Consider the following 24,721-nt stretch of genomic DNA (forward strand, 5'->3'; position numbering starts at 1 on the left):
TGGTAACTAAAATGGATGCGTTTGCACATTTTTATGTAACCCTGTGTAATTGCAGAAATTACCAATAAGGGAAATCAAACAGTTGTCTTTTGGTGATTTATTAAGAGCGGTAGCAAATGATAATTTGTGAAAAACAAATGAATAAATGATAAAACATATGTAAACAAATGAGGGAGACTGAAAGAGAAGTCTGAGAAGTCAAGTCAAGTCTGAAGGTTCAAACAACTTCACTCTCAGTTATACTTCCTTTGTCGACCCTCCTCCTAGAACAGCAAGCTGGGAGAGAAGACACTGGTCAAGCCTGATGAGAAAATCATAAACACTACAGGTCAACGGGTCATCTTTGTATACGTTTTCCCATGGGGGACACCTGAGCCTGGTACAAAGATTCACATACCAAGACGTTTACAACAACACTTGGTGCACAATGATGGTTTTCATGGAAATTATACAATCAAATCAATTTTCCAACTACGTCTGTATTTTTGTTTCAGACAAGGTCTGTGTAGCCCTAGTTTTGATGCTTCAGTCCAGTTTTTAGTTAAGCCCTGGTGGAGCCACGGTTGAATAGAATATGGTAATAATGGCCGCAGCTGTGGTGAAATTTATTTAAAAAATAATATTAATGTGAGTCAGTATCAAGCCCAAAGGATGTAGAAGGTGAACCACTGCTGTAAAAGATTACATTATCATGAGGCTGAAGCGCCTGTGTTAAATCTCCTGTGTTCAGATGAAAAGAAACAATCATTTAAACGTGTTCTTCCACGGCATTTCCAAAAACGACTAAAGCACTGATGGTAATTTACTGCCTTTGTTTACTCCAGATTTCACAAAAGCTCTCGGCAATTAATTAGAAGTGAGTGTCAGAAGGAACACAACAGAGCAGCAGCACTGAAGCAGCTCATCAGTAACACAGGGCCGGGTAAGGCTCGAGTTACGGTACAAGTTTCATAATGTTAGATCTATTCTCTATGAATGCAGACAGACAGAGAATCCTGCACCTGGTTTACACACAAAAATGTTATAAAATATCCATATGTTTGGGTTTAGATTTAAAATGACCAACAAAAGACGACCAACTGGGGAAAATGCGCTCAGTTAAAGAAGAACTAAGTAACTTGTTGACCTTTATAAATCCTTTTTGTAGTCCCTCTGGGGGTAATACAAGTGTTGATGGGATGATTAGGGGGTCTTTCATCTCCCCCTGGTGTCTCTGGCCAGAAAACCACACTTGCAAATTCCCTGCCTCTGGGTCTAAGGGGGAAATACACACTAATGGAATCACGAAGAAGAAGCTAACGGGCAAAGCTAACTGCGGGCTAGCGCCACTTTGGCAGTACTTACAGCCAAGTTTGAGTGAAAAAAAGCATCTCCATTGTGTAATTGAGTTGCACAATGTACAATATCCCTCTCTCCCTTTGTCTTTTCTGTCAGCATAGTATTTACTCTCATGGACAATTAATGAGTTAAAAAAATGCTACAACACCCGCAGTGGTGCTTATGGCCTCTTGGGGCATGAGTTATACTTAGTTCTGCTTTAAAGGGATTATACGGTGTTTAAAAATGTTAAAATTAAGTATTTTCCTCCCCCTACATGTTCCAGCCATGTCCCAATGTGTAGAATGAGCCCAGACCTGTTCACCACAACTGCCTCTAAAATCCTGCACTGTCACTCAAAAAGGTGTTAATTCGGGTCTGAAGTGCCGTCATGCACAAGCTTAATATAGAAGGTGCAGTTACACGTATGGCCTGAGATGGCAGTAGTGAGTATAAAATGGCAAACTTGCATCTAGCCCCTTTAAGGTTGGGGTTAAGAGGTTAATGATTGCCATTACGATTGTGATATTTGACTTCTCTATGGCCCCATCCGAAAATCCAAATAATAATAGAGTAAGAAGCGTCTGAATTGTGCTATCAGTTTGGAAGGAGTTTGGGAAAGGAGCCTGTATGTAACTATTATATAAGGTGGGGAAAAAAGTATTTGGTCAGTTGCACATAGACATTCTATTGGATTTTGGCTAAATACTTTTTTTCCCCACTGTAGCTACTTTAGTATAGGAACGTCTGGTGCGAACTCACCAGCGATTAGGAGCTATGTGCCATACGATTTTGCTCAAGCCAAACTTTATAAAAGTGATGAAGCTGCAAGTGTGTAAAGTACATCTGAAACAGCTTTTTTCTGTTTACTGTGTGGCTTCATATCGTTATTGTGGTTCATGTTTGAGTCATTAAAGTCAGTTTTCCAGTAGTGGGAGTGTTTTTGTAGTCCAATACTATATGGGTAATGTAGTTTTTCCTGAAACAGCTGTTGTTGATGTCACTTCCCCTGTTGTTTTCCGTCCTGGGTAAGGACAGTCGTATTGGGCAAATGCTGCTGAAGCTCTAGTTCACTAGCTGCATAGAGATCAGTTCACCCCCTGAAAGGTTAAGGATCAGGAGCTAGGATCAAGACACAGAAGCTACGTATTTGAGGTTTTGGATGGACCCAAAGTGTTAAGATTAATCAAACAAACCAAAAACAAGAAAAAACACAGAATGAAGCAAAATTAGGAAAATTAAGTCTCTAAAACCTGTTGTTGTTCAGCGTTTGTCATTTTCAGATCTGTTTTGTAACCCCGCTTTAGTTACAGTACCTCAAAATGCACTGTCTCTACCCTTGCCTTTACTTTGTGTAGCCCTTTTAAGACCCATAGTTGTTGGGGTAAAGTCCTCCTGGCCGCACTCCACCACTGTTACAGGTTGTGCTTTGGTGTTGCTGCAAATATGCAAACGTACCGCCGTATTGTTGGTAAATATATTGTAATACATTGTGCTCTAACCGGTTTATGGGGCGCTGAAGCATCAACATGTCGAGCGAGTACTAATTCCACGGCACGCTGGCTCCTGATTCCAATCTCCAACAACGCAAGGCGGCTGAATGCCTAATGCAAACGCCACTTGTTCTTTTTGAATCTGAATTGAGCAGTTACTTCACAATAAAAGACTCCGCGCGCTGACTTCGATCCAAGGGTGAATTCTTTCTCATAAGTACTTGTCACGGATGAGAGCACCTGCATTTGTCGAGGCATTTCTGTCATTCAGGCAAGAAAATCAGCTTTCACTGCGTGTCTCGGCTCATGTTTGAGATGAAAAGCAAAACCGGCGAAGTGTTAATTCAAAATGATGTCAGTGCAAGGAAGATAAGGAAGGACTAACTAAGAGATGGGAAAAGTTAAACTTACTGTACATTATTCTATATTACTGATGGAAACACTTTTCATAAGATGTTTGCCCCAGCTGTGTGCATTCTTCGGATTATTTTCTGTCACTTGAAGCTTGTTCTGAAGTAATACTGTCATGTGGTTGTTTTTTTACCAGTAAAAATATCTCAGCTACATATTTGCCTTGTTATACATTTCATTTCATTTCTTCATTTGCACAGGCGATGGGCAGGTGGATTTCGAGGAATTCATGACGATACTTGGGCCCAAACTTCTATCTTCGGACAACAGAGAAGGTTTCCTTGGCAACACCATCGACAACATCTTCTGGCAGGTAACACAATGTTTGCATTGGCTCGTTTTGGGTAAAATGCAGTCCAATATAATGCGTGCATTCACTCTGTACGCTCCATGGTGGAAAGCTACAATTTGGAGTCACAGTTGCCATGAGGCAGAATGACCATACCCACCAATAACTCTCACACAGAACATTCATTTATAGGGAAGGTGGAAGTGTATTGCTCAAGGGTCAAGGACAGTATGCAAAGAGTGGAGTTCGGCACAAGCTTTCAAATAAGATAAGCCTTTATTGATCTCACAATGAGAAATTCACTTGTTACATCAGCTCTCAAGAAACAACCAGGAGGAGTCTAAAAAATGTGCAAACAAGTAATAGTAAGTAGAAGTATCTGTACAATGAATTAAAAACAAAACACAAAAATGTCTGTGTTGGCATTATGAATGTGGACGTGGGTGTATGTTGCGCTCAAACCCTATGACAGGTCAAGAGGTGGTGTACATATACTTCCATTTCAATTGAACACTGTATTGGTATGAGAAACAGTTTGTAACAGCATGAAATGCATTGCCATAATCCATATATTCACTATCGATGCTTTAAGCATAAAACTAGGCTATATATTCATGGACAGACTTTGTTACACACTGCATCCACATGCTCCTCCCAGTCACAAGTCCGAGTGCAGCCCCAACCAGAGACTCTGTCCTGGGCAGCAGCAGCAGTAGGCAGTGGTGGCATAGAAACCTGTCGTCACACTACACAGTCCGGATGGGTTGATCAGGTCAGAGTGCAGGTTATGTGCTATGTACTCACCTGTTCCCTCTCGAGGGTCCAGCGCTGAGTCCAAAGGGCTGACCACAGCTGTTTTCCGCTAGCCTGGTGAGACCAGAATGATTCTCCTCTATATTTTTTATACAGAGGGGCTCAGTCTGGACCTCCCGCCGCTGTTGGCGGCATCAGAAAAATCAAAACGGGCCTGTGCAATCAGATTCATTTATTCATAATCCTATATTAACACAAAACTGCTAATAACACCACATCAACGGCAGACGCCCGCCCTTCGCTGATTGGTTGACTTCGCTTCCTGTTTGCTTGCGTATGCACCGCTGTGGGAAATGCTGCTACAGCGGTGAGTCTGGTCCCCAGGCTAGTTTTTCAGATCTTGGTCCAACTATGCCCAGCCAGCAGCTTTGTATACACGCTATTTCTCCCATACGCTTTAAAGACACTTTTATAGTGGAAAAAATGTTTGGGCACAAACATTTTTTTAAACCTTTTAAAGCCAGTGCATTTTTATTGGTCAAATTTAACTTTTTTAATTTAGCATCTTGGATAAGCTATAAGGTTAATGTGGGCTAGTCAAACATTTTCCTGTGCAAAAAATAACATGTTTATTATCTTATTTATTATTTCCTGGTTATGTCATGCTTCGTAAGTTCATGCCATGAAATCCATAGGAGAGGCCTCCTGATAGATGAACATGGGGCGTTTCTTTCAAATGACGTTGGTTTTCAGCTGATTTACTTCTCATGAGCTGCTTGTGTGCACAGCAGGATTGGAGCATTACGCACAGGTTCATAAATGCCACACGCCCTCCAGCGTATGATCAAAATACACCAAAATATGCATGATTCTGTGCGCAATGTTGATAAATGAGGGCCTCGTGTATTCAAAATGGCAAATCTTGCATCATGCACAAAGAGCATTGACAACTTTTCCATACAGGTTGTTTAAGGTTACAAATCCAGAATGAAACTTTCCTTTCCCGTTGGCATAGCAAAGGCTAAATAAGGATATTTCAAGCACAAACCACACAAATAGTACCCCACATAAGCACAGGCCACACACGTATCTAAATCCCCTCTCCAGACCCCCCGCCTGCTTCTTCCTCTGACAAACCACTCTTTCCTTTTAGCTCTAAGAGAGGCTGGACGCGGAGCTTGTTAAGCGTGTTACCGTACGTGTGCGCAAATGCAGGCGGTATTTCCATAATAATGATTCAGGAGATGCGGGAAAATGGACATACATTTGATTTAGGTTCTTTCAAGTGTCCACATTTGGCTGCTTGGTTGATGAAAAAGTCTCCCAGCTCTTCTAGATGCTTTTGAACTTGTTTACTTTTCAAAATTGGTACTCGGTTGCACTCGGGGAAGGGTGTTTTTTGCCTGAGAGGTACTGCAATAATACAAAGTGCAGTCGTAATGGTGATGTTCTTTGCATTATGGAGTATGAGTGAAAGAGGGAGAAACTTTTGGGACGAGTCAGTGAAAATGAGAAGGTGCGTGCAGGTTAAAAACACATTTGCATTGCAAGGATTGTATTGTGCAGTGGTTCTGTGAATCGAAAACTGAGGAGACAAAAGAAAGACAATAGAAAAAGCAGCAGTTAGTCAGTAGCCGAACCGAAGTGGGTCTACAAACCTGTCATAAAGTGAGGACTCAAAAAGTGGTTAAAGCCTTGACATGCAGGTAATCCAGCTTTTTTTTAGGGAAATGTTATATAATTTGGCTTTACATTAAATGGTCTTTCATTTACGTTGTATAAACGTTAGTATGATGATGATGATGAAACTTTGAACAAATATGCAACACTATATTTAAATCTTTCTTTTTTGCTGATTGTAGTTTCTTCTTCACAGAGTTTTTATAGTGGGAGAAAAAGTATGTGAACGCTTTAGAATTTCTCACGTTTCTGCCTAAATTGGTCATAAAATGTGGTCTGATCAAAATTACTCATAATAATGAATTAACAATGTCTACTTAAACTAATACCACACAAACATTTACATTTTAGCGTATTTTTATTGGCCATAACATGTAAACATTCACAGGACAGGGAGGAAGAAGTAAGTGAACCCAGGAATCTCACTGAACTGCAGCAGTTTTGTGAAGAGGAATGCTCCAAGATTCATCCTGAGCGTTGTGAACGTCGAAAGCAGTTATTGCTACAAGAGACGGATCAGCCAGCTGTTTAGTGCAGGGGTTCACTTACTTATTTCATGCTGTTGTGAATTTCTCAGGTTTTTCTGCAAAATATCGTGATAAACTGGTGAATTAATTCTTCCATTGATGATAGCACGTTGTCCAGACAGCCCCACACCATGATTCTCCTCCTCCATACTTCACATACTTGTGTGTTCCTCCCAAACAATTCAACTTTGGTTTGCGAATGAGCTCTTGGATGCTCTACAGCACTACTGGAAAAAAATACTGTGGATTGATTAACCCAAAGTTGAACGCTATCATCAATAAGAAAACGAATTGACAAGTTTATCAAGATATTTTGCAGAAAGACCTGAGAAATTCACAATAGTGTGTGAATAAGTAAGTGAACCCTTGTATTAAATAGCTGCTGATCCTTCTTTATCAGCAATAACTGCTTTTCTGTAGTTGCAGATTCACAATGATCAGGATGAATCTTGGACCATTCCTCTTTACAAACTGCTACAGTTCAGCGAGATTTCTGGGTGTTCACGCTGTATTGTGAATGTTTACATGTTATGGCCAGTAAATAATATGATAACATGTAATTGTTTGGGTGGTATTAGTTCAAGCAGACACTGTTTACTTATTTTATGACCAATTTAGGCACAAATGCGAGAAATTGCAAAGCGTTCACTTACGTACATTTTCCTCCCACTGTCGTCGTCATTGATGTGTGCAACAATCGGAAATTCAATAATCACTTCCTGTTTGACACGTGTGTTTTGTTGGATTACTTTGTCTATACACAACTGTTTTGCTAAAGTAGAAATCCATCTTTCACCGCCCCTGAACAAAGTGGAGAGATGGGCGCAGTTGTTTTTAACTCAGCAGAAAATGACTTTATCTGTAGGCGCTGTGGCTTCATTTGCGATGGAAGGCTGGGTGCTTCTCTTTCTTCCAAATCTAATTTAGTGACTGTCAGCAGAAATGTGGTGACTCGAGTCAGGGTATTTTCCAAGCAGATCTCTGAGTCTCCGCACGATTTCCCTTCAGAGATCATCAGAAAAGTGCTCATGCTGTCCAGATATTTCAGCTAAACATAACTAGATCCATAATTAAGCCTTTACCCAAACATGTCTTAATCAGTTCTTGCTATGTCCAATCCCGTCCGACCTTGGAAGCTAGCAGGGAAGGGCCTGGTCGGTACTTGGATGGGAGACCGTTTGGGAACACCAGGAAGCCTAGCGAATGTAGTGAGTGAGTGAGTGGTTGGTGGTGGTCGGAGGGGCCGATGGCGCAGACTGGTTGCCTTGCTTCCGTCAGTCTACCCCAGGGCAGCTGTGGCTACAATAGTAGTTTACCACCACCAAGTATGGAGTGAATGAATAGTGCAATGTAAAGTGTCTTTGAGTGTCCAGAAAAAACGCTATATAAAACCAATGCATTATTATTATTATTAATAGAGCAATTAAGTAAATGTGCTGAATACATTTGCGCCACTTTTTTCTTTTGTGTTGAAATCAAGCTCTGCAAACCTCTTCCTCTCTCCAATGTGTCGTTTACTATTTTATAAAATGTACTGGGGTTATAGCGTGGTCCACTTCGTGTCATCACTAACAGTTGAAATTGTCCATGTTGCAGACTATTGTTTTCAGCATTTGGAAATATTCATGCAGGACTTGCATGATAATGACCAATTAAAACGTCCTGGCTTAGTCAGAGCTTAGCCTGGGGTTAAATCTATTTTTTCTTATTTTGACAACAAAGCACAGCAGTGGAGAGTGAAAACTAAGGCCACGCTCATTCTCCTGCTTGTTCTGATGTAATTAGATTCAGATTTAATTTATTCAGGCAGTTAAACATTTAACAGATGAAGAAAGGAAATATTTAAATGCATAAAGTCTGAAATGGAATAGGCAGAAGCTAAAGCTTATCGCGCCTATGACAGTGAATTTACAAAACAAAATGTCTTGAAAACAATTTCTGTTTTCAGTTAGTCACAAAAAATAAATGAAAAAGCAGTCATATTAATTTTGCATCCTTAGCCAGTAGAATCCCATGCCAAATGTTTTTGAATTTGGTATAAGGCTAGATCTTTATAGAATGCAAAATACAATATTCATTTTGACAAAACCTAATATTTGATTCACATTAAGTAAGTCACCAAAACATTTACTGCTTCAGAATTTTGTAATTTTCTTTCGGAAGTGTCCTGGTCTCACTTATGTTATTTCTTCGCTGGTATCACATTATTTCAAGATGATTTCATGTTCGTACAATATAAAAATCACGTTATTTCATGATACGACGTGACTGTGGTTTGTTGTTCTGGACGCCAGTGCCTGCCGAGCGGGCGGGATCATTTAATAAAGATGAATTCTCTTTTCATTGAAGACTTCTTTTGCACTTTTTACGTTCACTCAACAATGAATGACCATTACGGTATCATTTTTTTTCATTATGAAGCAATGTGATCATTTCATTATAGGACACTTCTGTATTATCCTTCTCATTTTCCAAATATTGTACCCTTATTATAACCAGTCAAGTGTTCAAGACCACACTTAAAGGGACTATACAGAGTTTAAAAATGTTAAAACTAAGTATTTTCCTCCCCCTTCATGTTTCAGCCATGTCCTATTGTGTAGAATGAGCCCAGACCTGTTCACCACAGCTGCCTCTAAAATCCTGTCAAGTTGTTACTTCGGGTCCGAATTGCCGTCATGCACAAGGTTAATATAGAAGGTACATGACCAATACATATGACCATAAAATGACCAACTTGCATCTCCCCCAAAATCTCCCATTGTCGTCCTCCAAACTACAAAGGTGCTGTTTCTGCCACAGAGTTAGCTGTAGACCTGATGATTAAAAATCCCCTGACGATAATTGAGACTGACCGAAGTTGAGATTCCAATTTACTTTCGATTTCTATCAATTACACGCCTCGAATTACCATTATCGCAATATAACGGTTTCCAAATTCCCGCTTCCTTTGATTTCCTTGAAACTGTCCCTGCAGAGAGCACATTATCTCATTATGATCGCACAGGAGCAGTTCCTCTTCCCCCTGAAAGCATTGTCGTGGTGTGCCTCTGCGTGTTGTGTTTCTTTGTGGGAGGTTTTAAATCAGCGGGGAGACTGAGTGTCTATATAACCTTCATGAATCTCCCTCCCTCTTTTGTGCTCGTTCCTTTATGCCCAGTATCCTCATATTGGTCACCTCTCCCCATTACCCCTTATTGTCAAGCAGCTTAGTGTCCCTCCGAGTCTCACTTCATCTTCGCTGCCTCTGTGCGTTTAATAGGGCTGTTCGATTGAAACAGAGCCCGCACACATTCTATTGTTTTCGATCCACTAAACCTGTATAGACCTATGCATCTTACTCCACTGTCTAATCATGGGTTTCTGTCACATGACTTTTCCCCGTTATGGAAGCCATTTGTTTGGACTTTTGCATTCAAGAGATAGATACAGTGTACGGCAACTGTTATAATTATAAATCCACTGAAATCTGGGTTTGGTAGCTGCTTGGGAAACACAGATCTGAATTATTTTTGCAATTTTGAACCTTTTTTGAGTCAAAGCAGACTTTATTTCTTGAAAAGATACCATGGCACAACACCATCTAAATGTAAAACTCCAAAACGTGACCAAATGGCGCCATGCAGTGAAGATACTGCGCTTCTAATGTCTGTGGCTCTGTGTCTGGCTCATTGGATTTTGCGGTGTGGGTTCAAAATTTGTTCAAAACACACTACAATTCTTTTTTTTAGCAGAAGGCCACAGATGAAACAGACACAATGCAAAGTTTTTGTGCTTTGGATTGCATTTTAGGTTCCACTATATTCAAGTGGTCCTAATGTTATGGCTGAAAAGCACTTAAAAATGTGGAAACCTCTCCATGTCTTCCCTCTGAGCCGGCGCCCTTCAGGAGCCACACTGGGTCCCTAACAAGTCGCAGTTCCCTCGTGTCTTTCAACTTTAGCGCAGACTGACAGGAACATTGTAGGTTTTGGGTGCTCCCGTCCCGAGCTGTCATGTTGTCTGTCCCACAGTCCAAAGAGTCTTATTTTCCAGCATCCTTCAGGGGACACATACATAACACGGGCACCACAGAGAAAAAATTGGCTTTTTACTGAACGGAGCATGCAATGAGACTGCAGCTGAAGCAAAGCATTTTTCTTAATGTTTCAACTGCCTTTTGTGTTGTACAGTGGGGGAAAAAAGTATTGTCACTGTATTCATTATCACTGTATGTGCGCTTTTAAAATGTTACCCTTTGTATTCGTAGCTGTATTAACGTGTCCAGAAAACAAATCTGGGACTGTGATTGGAAATGTAATTATACAAAACACCAGGAGGGGGTGCTAATCTTTATCTGGAAACACAGCAAAAACGAACCTAATTTTGAATGCACTAAAAACACAGGCCGATAATGTCCAAATGGCTAATATCAGAACGAGTCTGTAGAAAGTATCTGGACTTTTAAAAACACAAAGGATGAAAAATGTTAAAGGTTTGACAGAACATAGGCCCTTTACATGCAAACGTATATATCCCTAAACCTATATTGTAATCAGGGTAAAAAAGAATTGATATTCAAAAAGGAAAGAACTTGGCTGTGATTTCTTTGTACACAGTATTGCCCATGATTAGAATGGATGAAGAGAATTCCTGTCCCTTATTGAAATGAGCATCTCGTACGACTCGTAGCTTCAGCATCATCGTCTGTCAGCTTTGTCTTCCCATCTGTGTCCTCCATTACTTCCTCCTTTCCCCCCGACCTCACCATAATGTCGTCTTGCCCACCAGGACGTCACTCTTTCTCTCCACATCAAGCCCCCATTTTGCTCAGAATATGTCCATCTGCCGTGCTAAGCCAACCATCGCGCTGTATTTGAGACATTATAGAGACGCAGATGCTGCGAGAGACAACCTGTCGCTTTATTATGATGTCATACACCAATCAGGCAGAACATTTTGACCACTGCCAGGAAGTGAATTATGCAGATTGCCTCTTCATGGGCCTTTTTCAGGGCGATCCACATTTCACTCCCAATGATGTGTGAAAAGCAGTTGAAATGTGAAAGAAAAAGGATTTGAGTGAGTTTATGGAACACAAGTGATTGTCACCTGTTGTAGCTTTGTAACCCATGCATAGCATATCATGACAAAATAAGATCATTTAGACTTCTACTGGAAAAAAAATGTGTACTTTCAGTCTGTTATAATGTATCCAATATCAAAATACAATATTTCCTTCGTCTGTTGGTTCAAGTTTTTTACAATATTTCCTTCTTCTGTTGGTTCAAGCTTTGATTATAAGGCTGACCATTCAATTTCTTCCTCAACAATCGTATACCACTTCGTCAAAGAGATCATCTCTTTGACGAAGTGGTATTTACAAAACTGCTGCTCTTGTGGGTGTTCCTGTTTTGCAATGGCCTGTACAAATAGTCTAAGAAACCCTGTGTGGTGCTATTAACATTTGAATTAGGATAAACCACTGTCTAGCTTAAATCATGAGTTCACACCAGGATCCTTCGCAGAACAGAGAAAATCCCAAGTACCACCAACAAAAAACATTTAAGATCGATTTGTCATCAGTGAATCTTTGCTGTTGTTGCTGTTCTTGTGGACTCTGAGCACATGATCCGGTTGGCTTACAAAACATGTTGATTTCTGAACACATACATCTCTTTGCTGTAGGGCGACAGCTCAGGTGGCACAGCGATCATCTCATAACCAAAATGTTGGTGGCAAAAGACCTTTGTTCCAGCCAGTACATAGTACTACTCTCATGTTTTTGGGCAAGATGTTTCACCAATTTGTCGCATGAATGTAGTGTTTGAGCAAGCGATTGGTGCTGGTTGAACAGGCCGTTGGCTCGGATTGGCAGCCACGTTTCTGTCCGTCTGCCTTTTAGGGTTGCTGTTGCTATAGAAACAATGAGCGCGACTAAGGAGTGAGTAGAGAGAGAGCCTTGAGTATCTTGGAAAAGCTATACTGTAAAAGTAGTAGTATTATTACAATTATTTGTGATGAATACTATGGCGAAGATGGTCATTTTGTTCAGCCTGTTCAGCGCATGACATCAGCCAGAGACTCTTTACTGCTGGGATAGTCCAGGGACAATCATGTCAGTAATGTAATTAGATTCAGGGGACAAGTGGAGGTGTGTGTGTGTCTTCATCTTAAAAAGGACGTCCTGTGGCGCCATAAGGAGGACGTGTTGTTTGGGAAGGGCGCACAGAGGAGGACAGTGCGCCCTCAACAGCTGATTGGTCTTCGCTTCATAATAAATCATGTAAAACAATCACACACAGCCCAATATCATCATGTGCAGGCTAGTGGATATTCAGGGTATTCTCATTTTCACGCGGCCAGTCCTCACTGCACATTGTTCATGCATACGTTTAAGGACCTATATCGATGCACGCAGCAGACTGGCATACTGATTCAAGCTCCAAAAATAGCCGTGATGCATATGCAAACACACGCGCAATACATCTCCCTATTTGTACGATCAACATGTTTAGTTGATGCAGTAAGTAATGTTGGAAAAGTGCTTAGACGCATCTAACCGTTTACACTTCCCTCCCTCTTTCATTGTTGTAAACCAAAAAAAATGTGTAAAAAATAAAGATGTGGGCCTGTTCTGATGCCACTGTTGAATCACTGCAGGTTGTGCCCCCACCGAACCACTCCAGTTATAAAGGTCTGGACAGTCCTGTTCTGCCAAGTGCTGTGACTGCATATTATGAGGATAAGAAAAGATAGAAGAAAAGAAAAAGAACAATCCCCCCAGATCTGTAGTACTCTCTATCCATCAGAGTGAAAGTGACTTCAGGATCTCATTCCCACTCATCATGGTGTCAATAATGCTCCCATTGTGAATAAAACTCCGCCGTTGTTGTGTCTGTGTGTTTTCCCTCCGCAGTTCGACATGCAGCAGCTGTCTCTGGACGAGCTCAAGCAGGTCCTGTTCCACGCCTTCAGAGACCACCTGACTATGAAGGACATCGAGAACATCATCATCACAGAGGAGGAGAGCCTCAACGAGCAGTCAGGGAACTGCCCGGAGTACGAGGGAGGTGCGTTCACTTCACACATTATAGCACGATTAAACTTCCCAGTGCATTGAACGGAAACTCGTCCACAATCATTTTAACGCATCTCCAGTTTGTCCCAAACTCCACTGCAATGCGGTCTCCAAAGCACTTTCACAGACCTCAGTTTGGCTTTGACAGTTAAATAGTTTTAAAAGGATTTATAGCAGTTTGATATTGTTTTTTGAAACACTATTGCGAGCCCATTCTCCATTGGACACAGATATACTATCTCAAAGTTATTACGGAGCAGTCAAAAAAGTTAAATTTTAAAGTGCTCTGGAGTTTTCGTCCAATAATTGTTCTCTGACAAAGGAGCTCTTTGGTGTTTTATGACAGAAAAGAAAAAACAAGGTATCAAAATTCTCTGGGTTATTAACATTTTCTCTTAAAGGCATTTCATCAAGGGGCTAATTAATTAAGAAATCTTTTGAAAACATTGCACGCTGGGTTTTACTTTATGTCAACAAACAGCCTTTTCCAGGGACAGGGAGAGGCTCCCACACAGTTGTGAATTGTGATATTTAAATAAACATTTATTACTGAAGTCACTCATAAGTGAAATCAATCTATTATTCTATAGAAAAAGCTGCATAATAATGAATATTGGGAAAGTTGTCCACCGTCTGAAATACTGCTGTATTCAGCTAAATGAATGTGTGGTGATAATATCAGCTTTAGGCAAAGACAAAGAGCACATTAGGCCAAATGGACACGTTGGCATAATAGCTGTGTGGCTACAGCCGCGCAAACTGCCACAGATATCATTATTTATCGCAATCTGAACATTAAAGTGTAATGCGATGGCTATTATCATGAGACTAAATAATGCATAATGAATCTTCCAGGACCAAATTCAAATGTTTAACACTCAGCATCCAACAGCATTATCCAAAACTTATATGTCTGCTTACAATGAATAACAATGAAGAGCCATTTGATTTCTCCACAAAGCAACACAAACAGTCATAGTTTATCTTGCTATAAAATATTGTAAATTTTAGTTGAAACAATGTCTACAAACAGCTGAGCATTTGTTTTCCTGTTTGCTTCACCCCATCTGTTATGATCACATTCAGCAATGATGCCACTGAATTAAACAAATGTATGATTAAATAAAAGTTTGACAGTACTTTTATGAGCTTCGTGATTATATGGAGGAGTTGCAACACCATTAGCAGTTTTGTAGAAGTGGGTTTTGTTACTTTCTCTATCTCCTGTGAGTGTTTCTCTATCACATCCATGTAAAATATATCGGCTTCTGTCTCTTAAAGCCGAGACAAAAACTTTCCAATCTAGTTTTGCCTCTTTGCTTCACTGACTACTGTAAAAACCAATTAGCTCTCAAAGGCAAATGTTTCTTCATTTGACTCGTCATTTATTCAGCTTCTTTTAACAGAATTAAAATGTTTTGTTAAGACCGTGATATGGCGGTCGAGCTGTTGACAGAGTCGGAGCACAGTTTGAATAGGGCATTGTCTGTAGAGAGAGAGACTGTGAAATGCAGCAGAACGGCAAGATTCATCAAATAAGTTGAGTTAATAAGGGCACCGTGCATAAGGAAATACTCAGACTAATGTAAAATTGATCTATGTTCCAACAAGAGAAAGAGCTATAATCACTTTTAGTGAAAGCGGAAATGATTAAATACATCTTTAGCTCAGACCAACATCATGGTCTAATAAACACTCCTGCCCCGATTCAGACCAAAGTTTGGTCCTGGTTTAGATCTGGTCTTGGTCATGACGCTGGTCAGTAATAAGTCAATCATGGTTTAGCCCGGTTTTCAACTGTATTAAACCTATCTTTGTTGACTGACTTTGTAGTCTTGGTTTTGTGCTGGTTTTGTCCAGCGTTCTATGGAAACGTGCACCATTATGGAGCTTTGCAGCACTACAGCACATCATGCACATGCCTCAGCCATCAAACTGAGCATCCCAATCAAAGGCATCTTACACTTGCACTGTACTCTTATATAGTACTCTTGCAGTATAAAGTTGACTTTTCAAATTATGTTTTATGCAGCAGAAAACAATTGAATGAATATATACTGCACCGTCCAAAAATCCTACCCTTCATTGATAATTTTACTAATACCATCCATCCATCCATCCATTTTCTTCCGCTTTATCCGGGGCCGGGTCGCGGGGGCAGCAGTCTCAGCAGAGATGCCCAAACTTCCCGATCCACACACACTTCCTCCAGCTGTTCTGGGGGGACCCCGAGGCGACACCAGGCCAGCTCGGAGACATAGTCCCACCACCGTGTCCTGGGTCTTCCACGAGGCCTTGTCCCACTAGGACATGCCTGGAACACCTCCCGCGGGAGGCGACCAGGAGGCATCCGAAACAGATGCCCGAGCCACCTCAGCTGGCTCCTTTCGACGTGGAGGAGCAGCGACTCTACTCCGAGCTCCTCCCGGGTAGCTGAGCTCCTCACCCGATCTCGGAGGGTGCGCCCAGCCACCCTGCGAAGGAAACTCATTTCGGCCGCTTGTATTCGCGATCTTGTCCTTTCGGTCATTACCCAAATCTCATGACCATAGGTGAGGGTGGGAACGTAGATCGATCGGTAAATCGAGAGCTTTGCCCTCCGACTCAGCTCCCTCTTCACCACGACAGACCGATACAGCGACCGCATCACTGCTGACGCTGCACCGATCCGTCTGTCGATCTCACGCTCCATCCGTCCCTCACTCGTGAACAAGACCCCGAGATACTTGAACTCCTTCACTTGAGGTAAGGACTCCCCACCGACCTGGAGAGGGGAAACCACCTTTTTCCGGTGGAGAACCATGGCCTCGGATTTGGAGGTGCTGATCCTCATCCCAGCCGCTACACACTCGGCTGCAAACCGCCCCAGTGCGTGCTGAAGGTCCTGGTTCGTTGAAGCCATCAGAACAACATCATCTGCAAACAGCAGAGATGAGACTCTGAGGCTCCCAAACCGGACACCCTCCGGCCCCTGGCTGCGCCGAGAAATTCTGTCCATAAAAGTAATGAACAGAACCGGTGACAAAGGGCAGCCCTGGCGGAGACCAACACGCACCGGGAACAGGTCTGACTTACTGCCGGCAATGCGAACCAAGCTCCTGCTGCGGTCATACAGGGAGCGGACAGCCCTTAGCAGAGGGCCCCGGACCCCATACTCCCGGAGCACCCCCCACAGGGCACCACGAGGGACGCGGTCGAACGCTTTCTCCAAGTCCACAAAACACATGTGGACTGGTTGGGCGAACTCCCACGAACCCTCGAGCACCCGACGGAGGGTATAGAGCTGGTCCAGTGTGCCACGACCAGGACGAAAACCGCATTGTTCCTCCTGAATCCGAGGTTCAACTATCGGCCGGATCCTCCTCTCCAGCACCCTGGAGTAGACCTTACCGGGGAGGCTAAGGAGGGTGATTCCTCTGTAGTTGGAACACACCCTCCGATCCCCCTTCTTAAAGAGAGGGACCACCACCCCGGTCTGCCAATCCAGGGGCACTGTCCCCGACCGCCACGCGATGTTGCAGAGACGTGTCAGCCAAGACAGTCCTACAACATCCAGAGACTTAAGGTACTCAGGGCGAATCTCATCCACCCCCGGAGCCTTGCCACCGAGGAGCTTTCTCACCACCTCGGTGACTTCAGCCCCGGTGATGGGCGAGCCCACCCCCAAGTCCCCAGCCTCTGCTTCCTCATCGGAAGACGTGACGGCGGGATTGAGGAGGTCCTCGAAGTACTCCTTCCACCGTCCGACGACATCCCCAGTCGAGGTCAGCAGCCCCCCACCCGCACTGTACACAGTGTTGGTGAAGCACTGCTTCCCCCTCCTGAGGCGCCGGATGGTTTGCCAGAATTTCTTCGAGGCCGACCGATAGTCTTCCTCCATGGCCTCCCCGAACTCCTCCCAGACACGAGTTTTTGCCTCTGCGACCGCACGAGCTGCAGCACGCTTGGCCTGCCGGTACCTCTCAGCTGCCTCAGGAGTCCCACAAGCCAACAAGGCCAGGTAGGACTCCTTCTTCAGCTTGACGGCATCCCTTACTTCCGGGCGCCACCACCGGGTTCGGGGATTGCCGCCGCGACAGGCACCAGAGACCTTACGGCCACAACTACGAGCAGCCGCATCAACAATGGAGGAGGAGAACAGAGTCCACTCGGACTCCATGTCCCCCGCCTCCCCCGGAATCTGGGTGAAGCTCTTCCGGAGGTGGGAGTTGAAGACCCCACTGACAGAGGGATCCGCCAGTCGTTCCCAGCAGACCCTCACAACACGCTTGGGCCTGCCAGGTCTGACCGGCTTCCTCCCCTGCCAGCGGATCCAGCTCACCACCAGGTGGTGATCGGTTGACAGCTCCGCCCCTCTCTTCACCCGAGTGTCCGAGACACGCGGCCGGAGGTCAGATGACACAACTACAAAGTCGATCATCGACCTCCTGCCTAGGGTGTCCTGGTGCCACGTGCACTTATGGACACCCTTGTGCTCGAACATGGTGTTCGTTATGGACAAACCGTGACTAGCACAGGTGCTAAGAGGACTGGGTGGCAGTCGAGGCCGGGTGCCTCGACGACCTGGTCCACATGCACAGCTTCTGGCGTTCGGGACATGGAACGTCACCTCGCTGGGGGGGAAGGAGCCTGAGCTTGTGCGGGAGGTTGAGAGATACCGACTAGATATAGTCGGGCTCACCTCCACACACAGCTTGGGTTCCGGATCCCAACTCCTGGAGAGAGGCTGGACTCTCCATTTTTCTGGAGTTGCCTGCGGGGAGAGACGGCGGGCTGGGGTGGGTTTGCTCATATCCCCCCAGCTCAGCCGTCACGTGTTGGAGTTCACCCCGGTGGACGAGAGGGTCGCGTCCCTACGCCTTCGGGTCGGGGACAGGTCTCTCACCGTTGTCTCGGCCTACGGGCCCAACATCGGTGCAGAGTACCCGGCCTTCTTGGAGTCCCTGGGAGGGGTACTAGATAGTGCTCCGACTGGGGACTCCATTGTTCTCCTGGGGGACTTCAACGCCCACGTGGGTAACGACAGTGAGACCTGGGAGGGAGTGATTGGGAGGAACGGCCTCCCCGATCTGAACCCGAGTGGTGTTCTGTTATTGTGTATTTTACTAATACACTCTATGTTATGCCTGTATTCACAATATTTCAAAAAGCTGAAACATTTAAACAATGACAGTGAGGCTGTCCAACAAAGCCCCTGATTGAGTTTTCGTAAAATAAAAGTTTAAATGCATCAAGAAGGAATGGAGAGACAGGCGAGGGAACAACTCAATGGGGCCATTGTTTAGCATTGTGGGACGCTCAACTCGAAATGTGCACCTCCAGGTCGACACCTTATTTAACTTGATTTAGACATAGCTCTGGTTTGGACACTACCTTGTTTGATTCTTGTTGTTTTTTGTTGTTGTTGTTTTTTTTTTTTTAGCTTGGTTTAGATTTGGTCCTATTTTACTTCGGCAATTAATTTAGACCTTGTATAGTGTTTTTCTTTTTTCTTTCCTCTTTATTAGACCAAGATGAGGCTTAGACCTGACAAAGTCAAACGTCCATAATCTTTCTTACTTTAGTAAAATGGAAAAGCAAATCTGCATCATCATAGACACCATCAGAGCCCATTAAACATGACTGACCAAGGACTTTGCTTCGACTTTCATCTGCAAATGAAGTTGAATATTTATCAGAACTTTGTAGCAGAGACACAATTTAACACGTGAGTCTGTTCTTTTCAAGGTTGTGAATCAATTTTAATTATTATCTTCAAAGTCGTAGATTCGGGCACCACTTTTGCAAAGGATATATCTGTTTTTAATATGGAATAATACAGGTATCCCATATTAAAGCACACTAGCAAAGCACATTTCACCACTACCACCACTTCCCAACAACGCATCAGCAGTACTTCAGAGCTTGTGATGAGAGTACATTAGTCCTGTACAGTGTGGGTCTTTCTTTTACCATCTCTTTTCAGCTCATTTTCATTACAAAATTAAACAGAATTTCTCTCCTCCTGAGAAAGATCAATACAATACAAGGTTGAGTTTCAATCTGAATATTGACTTTTTTTGACATCCCTAGTGCAAGTCCAATAGTTCAAGGTTGGCGATAGACCGTGTTATTTATAAATCCAGTTAGTTCATTAAATGCGGTGCTTTGAAAATCCAATACTTGTTTCATTTGGATTTGAAGTTTGTGAACCTCTGCTGCTCCAGTTGAGACCGAGAGCTACACCTAAAGCTATAGAGTCAGGGATATCGGGACATCTTTCCCCTGGTGTGACAGGACAGAGGTAAAAAAGAGACCAAACTTGTGCTTTATAATGAATCCAGAGGGAAGAGACCAGCACTATGGACTGGACACGCATTAGTATCTTTCCCTTTTCACACACAACACCTTTGGGAGATTGTTGTTGGATGTTTTGATTGCCTGGTTTTGTTGGGCATTTTGTCTTAAGTGGGGATGGTTAGGCAGGGAAGTTTGCAACACACCTCGGTGATTTGTGCAGATTATGATAATAAATATAAAAGCCAATGTGAGTGTTTTTACTTTAATATTCAATAGATGTTAATGTGACTGACCAAAACTTTTAAGTGCTCAGTAGCTCTGTTGTTTACAGCATCGTTTGTTCACAAATTCCTTCATTAAAGACACTGCATAACATTTCACCCTAAAAATAGAACAAATGCAAGCCTCTGTTACATTGCGTGTGTTTTTGTTGGTGAAACATTACTTCAAAAAAGTGCATTTGTACCGTGAGCTGCATGGCTCCCTCTCCTCAGACCTGGGAGCAAAACCTCACTAACCGCTCTCCTTGCAGATGTAACTGCTTTGCTTTGACTGCAGAGCTTTAATCCAGTTATGTGTTGTTTCCAAATGCTTAATTTTTTGGTAACTCACTGCTGCATGTTTGGTGTCGTTAGCATGTTTATTTAAAAGGTTTTATGTCAGTTTATTGCCAGTCCATCAAGTAAAAATGATGAATCCTCTTATCTACATAGCTGTGTTTTGGAGGCTGCAGATTACGCACTTTCTTCTCCCCAGACGCTTAATACATGGAAATACAGAGAAGCTTTGCCCCTGTGGAGGCGTCCCTCTCTTCCCAAAGCACCTCACATGGGACACATCCAAATTAAAGACCCCTCAGGCTTATTCTCCAGCACTTATTTGACCTCTTTTTAACGCAATGCCCCTCATCTCCAACTCTGGAACTCCCTCCATCCAGACCTCCGTACCATAGTCTATAGAGTTCGGGAAATTCTACAGTTACCATGGAGATCCGCCATCTTTGCAGCTGTTAGCATACATTTCCATTGACTACAATTAGCTAAAAACAGTACAAAAAGTGGAGGAAAAATAGCCATGGAACAACTCTGTTAGCTGCTGAGTTACACACACTGGAGTGTTCAAGTGTTTTAATGTGAACAATAAAATCTCCTTTAGTTTACAATTGCTGCTAATCCTATAATGCTTAGCGATATGACGTCACATTCCCGAACTCTATTCACCTTATTCCGGAAGTTGGTGTGGGCGCCGCCATGAAATGTGCCCGCCCCTTTTCTCCTATCTGTTAACATAGGACTGGAGAAGTCCAGATAAATCAGCTACTACACGAAAAACAAAGCCGTTTTTAGGCCGCGCTGAGAAACGCTGCAGTGTTGACATGTTGGTGCAAATAATCATTGGACATTTTACACAAATCAATCTACTAAACATCAGATTTGAGTGGAGAATATTTTCCCTCGTTCTCCGTTTAAATGAACGGGCTTCGCGCTCGACCGGAAGTGTGTGCACAATGGAAGTGCCGAGACAAAGCAAAAAGTGGCAAAAGTGGGCGGGGCGGAATAAGGTGAATAGCGCAATGCATACTAATGGAATCACGAGGAAGAAGCTAACAGGCTAACGGGCAAAGCTAACTGCGGGCTAGCCCTGGTTTAATTTGTTTTTAATGCCCCCCTTGGTATTAGTTCTGCTCCATTCTTACAATTCTCTTTCGATTTACCTTTCCTCATGAATATGCTTCTTCAGTGGTGTAAAGATTTATTCATTGTGTTGATTTTTTTTCTTTGGATGGGACAGTATTGATGAACACACATGAGACAAGCATGTAAACACGCCATGCCGGATTGTAGCCAATATTTGCGCACATTTATACTTATTACAGGCATTAACCCATCAAACTAAGTCATGCTAAGAAAAATATATATATAAAAAAAACTCTTTAAGCTCTCCAACGTTTGAACAAACCTTCCTTCCTCTTTGCCCTCCCCCAAATATTTAAAGACATGAAAGAAACCAGAGAGGACCAGGAGATACAGATCATCCCTTCCCTGCAGTTAACCCCGTCCCGCAATTTCCCACACTCCTTTCATGCCTCCTCCTTTCCTCCTCCAGTGGGACCTTCTCTCCCTTTTTTCTTCTCTTCTTTCAGATCCTGGCAGCTCAGACGTGATTTATTGATGCGTCCTGTGATTTTAACAGAGAGACAGAGAGGGTTGACAGCAGAGGAGAAGGCTGTGCTGTTGTCTTCGCAGCAAGGATTACTGAAGGACGCATCTGGCTCACCTCCTACATCCACTTCTCCAGAGATTATAGGGGCTCACAGCCGCAAAGTTTACACATATGAATCCACTGCAGGGGGATTTAGGGAAGGAAACTATCATAACATACACGCTGATTTTTAAAAAGTGCGTCAAAGAGCAGAAACAAAAAGTGCTGCTGACATTATTACACTGACACCCCACCTCTGAACAAAAGAAGAGTAGATAGAGCCGGACTCGGGTCAATTACCTGAGCTCACATTGTACAGGAGACAAAAAAGAAAAAAAGATTATTGACTGTGGGGAGAAAAAAATCAAGACTTTCATTGAGTTGCGTAATTTAACAAGCTAAAGATTCATCTTCAATATAATGCTTGAACAAAGCATTAGCATCACCTGTCAGAGTCAGCGCTCACTTCTACACAAACACAAGAATGGGTGTCGTGTCTTTGAACCAAACAGTTGAAAGCAGATGGTGACTCACTTGGAGTTGGGGGTCTAGCTGTTTAAAAGCTTTTCTCTTTTTTCCCTTTTTACCAGCGCCCAGTGCTTACTCATGTGGAATATTGCGGATTACACTTTGAACTAAAACCAAAACGTCAAAATCTTAAACCTGCCTTAAAGACAAAAAATGAAATTGGCGCTTCTATCCCACAGAGGGAATTTTCCGGTTGAAGAAAGGATTGTCTGTGTTCTCTCTGAGTAGGATCTGCATGTCCTCCCCATGTTACACCTGCACGACATTGCCCCAAGCGTGACATAGAGCTGATACTGTATAAAATCCTGGGTGGTATTCATCATTATAAATGTATTCTACGCTGTCTGTAATTGTTAAAACGTTCATTACATTCCGTGTACATTCATAATTCATTACATACCCAAGTACTGCATAAGTATTTGTCTCCCTCTACAATAAGCATAACTTGACGGTTTTGATTGGTTGATACAGCGTTCTCAAAAATGTGGTCCATTAACCACACAGGAGGCTAGTACTTACTCTGTGTTTGCAATTTGTATTTAGAGCCAGGTTTTGGTCTCTGTTCGATTGTTAGCCTGTAGTTGCGGAGAAGAAGAAGAAGCACTTAATTTACTGGTTCATCATCAACATTGCACACTCATATCGCAGATGTCAGAGATACTTTATTAGGTAACGCCCCAGTTTCCTTCTTCGGATCGTTATTCTTTGAACCAGTGCATGGGTGTATTACTCCTCTCCTTTTAATACAATCTCCTTCTTATCTACAACGATGAGTTCTGGGTCATGACCACAGATCTCCAGCTAGGATGACGCGGGGATCTGTTTCAAATGCCTCATGGGAGACACTCTTTGCATGCCCGATTGCTAATATATCGCTCACACTGTATATCATTTCCTAAATAAACTCTTGCCTTGTTCTTGTGCGTTTTCAGTTCACCCCAAGAAGAAGAACCGTCAGACGTGCGTGCGGAAGAGCCTGATCTGCGCCTTCGCCATGGCGTTCATCATCAGTGTCATGCTCATCGCGGCCAATCAGATGCTCCGGAACGGCATGGAGTAGTCGCCGTAGTAACCACTTGCACTGTGAGCATATAACTGGGACGGGACCCTGCAGGAGCCATGAACCTCACTTTCACCCTGACTCTCAAACAGGCCAAAGCCCGAGCACTTGTCCAGCCACCACTGCTTTGTGTAACACTTTCATTTGGACTTTAGCGGCATGTGACGTGAGTCTGTTTTTTGTTCCAAGATGTCACTGTTCCAAGGCGGGGGCGTCAATGAGTTAGACGTTGGTGGAAGAGCGGAGGGATCGTATTTGCCATGGGTCTATTACATGCCGGGTGAACATCTATACAAACTAGAAGCAGATGAGAAAGTAGCCAATTTCAGAGCTAAATTGGTGCTAGACATCTTGGTCAGACCATGTTTAAAGCTGTAGCTCTGTGGGAGGCTCCTTCTCTGCAGTCAGTGTCTGCCCAACATTGTCCAAGAAATGAGCAGAGGTGAACCAGACATACTGTTGCTAAAATCGCAGTAGAAATGAATGAGGCAAGCTGTTACTTTGGGAATGTTTATTATGGTAGTTGTCATTGTGTTTTTATCTGTTTATATCATAGTGATTGCAAGGACCTCCCCCAAAAAACTATAGTCCAGAGCTGATCCATATGAGTCCATATTGATTTGGTCCATTGGTGTGTTCAGAACAGAAGTCTTACAAATGGAAGTGAAACTCATTCATGTAGGGTTTGTACTAGATGGCCTTCCTGATGTGTGCACCCCGTGACCCCTGGTGGCGGCATCACATTCCCTCGACTCTTCCACCGTACTGCAACTCATTGATGTAGCTTTGGCAGTCTAACGTAGTGATCTGGACTAAAAAAAGAAAACTTTAAAAAAGGGACATTTTGTATCTATTGTAAGGGGTATAACTTGCTGTTTTTGCTGCAAAGACAGAGACCACCCTTTAACCTTGATTTTTACCTAAAACGTGTGTAACATCAGGTGCTTTGAGCTAATTTCCAACGGTAAACCGTGCACACGACGAACCGCTCCAAACGCTTTCATAACTCGTCTGTGAATGTGAGTTCCTTCTGAATGTCGGACACAGCAACGTAAGGCATTTGTAACCACCGCACCCACGTTTATCTGTTGAATGTCTGCATCCTTGGAGCTGCCCTCTAAT

The 24,721-nt window shown here is 43.1% G+C and overlaps 1 protein-coding gene across 2 annotated transcripts in view; it reads left to right on the plus strand.

Moving 5' to 3' along the window:
• Nucleotides 1-24,158, plus strand: part of caln2 (calneuron 2) — a 56,089-nt gene extending 31,931 nt beyond the window's left edge. For both annotated transcript variants that reach the window (XM_079566044.1, XM_079566043.1), the window contains exons 4-6: nucleotides 3,422-3,534; nucleotides 13,369-13,522; nucleotides 23,472-24,158. In XM_079566044.1, the coding sequence (XP_079422170.1) occupies nucleotides 3,422-3,534; nucleotides 13,369-13,522; nucleotides 23,472-23,599 (395 nt within the window). In that variant the 3' untranslated portion in view covers nucleotides 23,600-24,158. The remainder of the gene's footprint in view (nucleotides 1-3,421; nucleotides 3,535-13,368; nucleotides 13,523-23,471) is intronic.
• Nucleotides 24,159-24,721: the final 563 nt, after the last annotated feature.

Source organism: Gobius niger (genome assembly GCF_951799975.1).
Source record: "Gobius niger genome assembly, chromosome: 11".
NCBI classification, from domain to species: domain Eukaryota; kingdom Metazoa; phylum Chordata; class Actinopteri; order Gobiiformes; family Gobiidae; genus Gobius; species Gobius niger.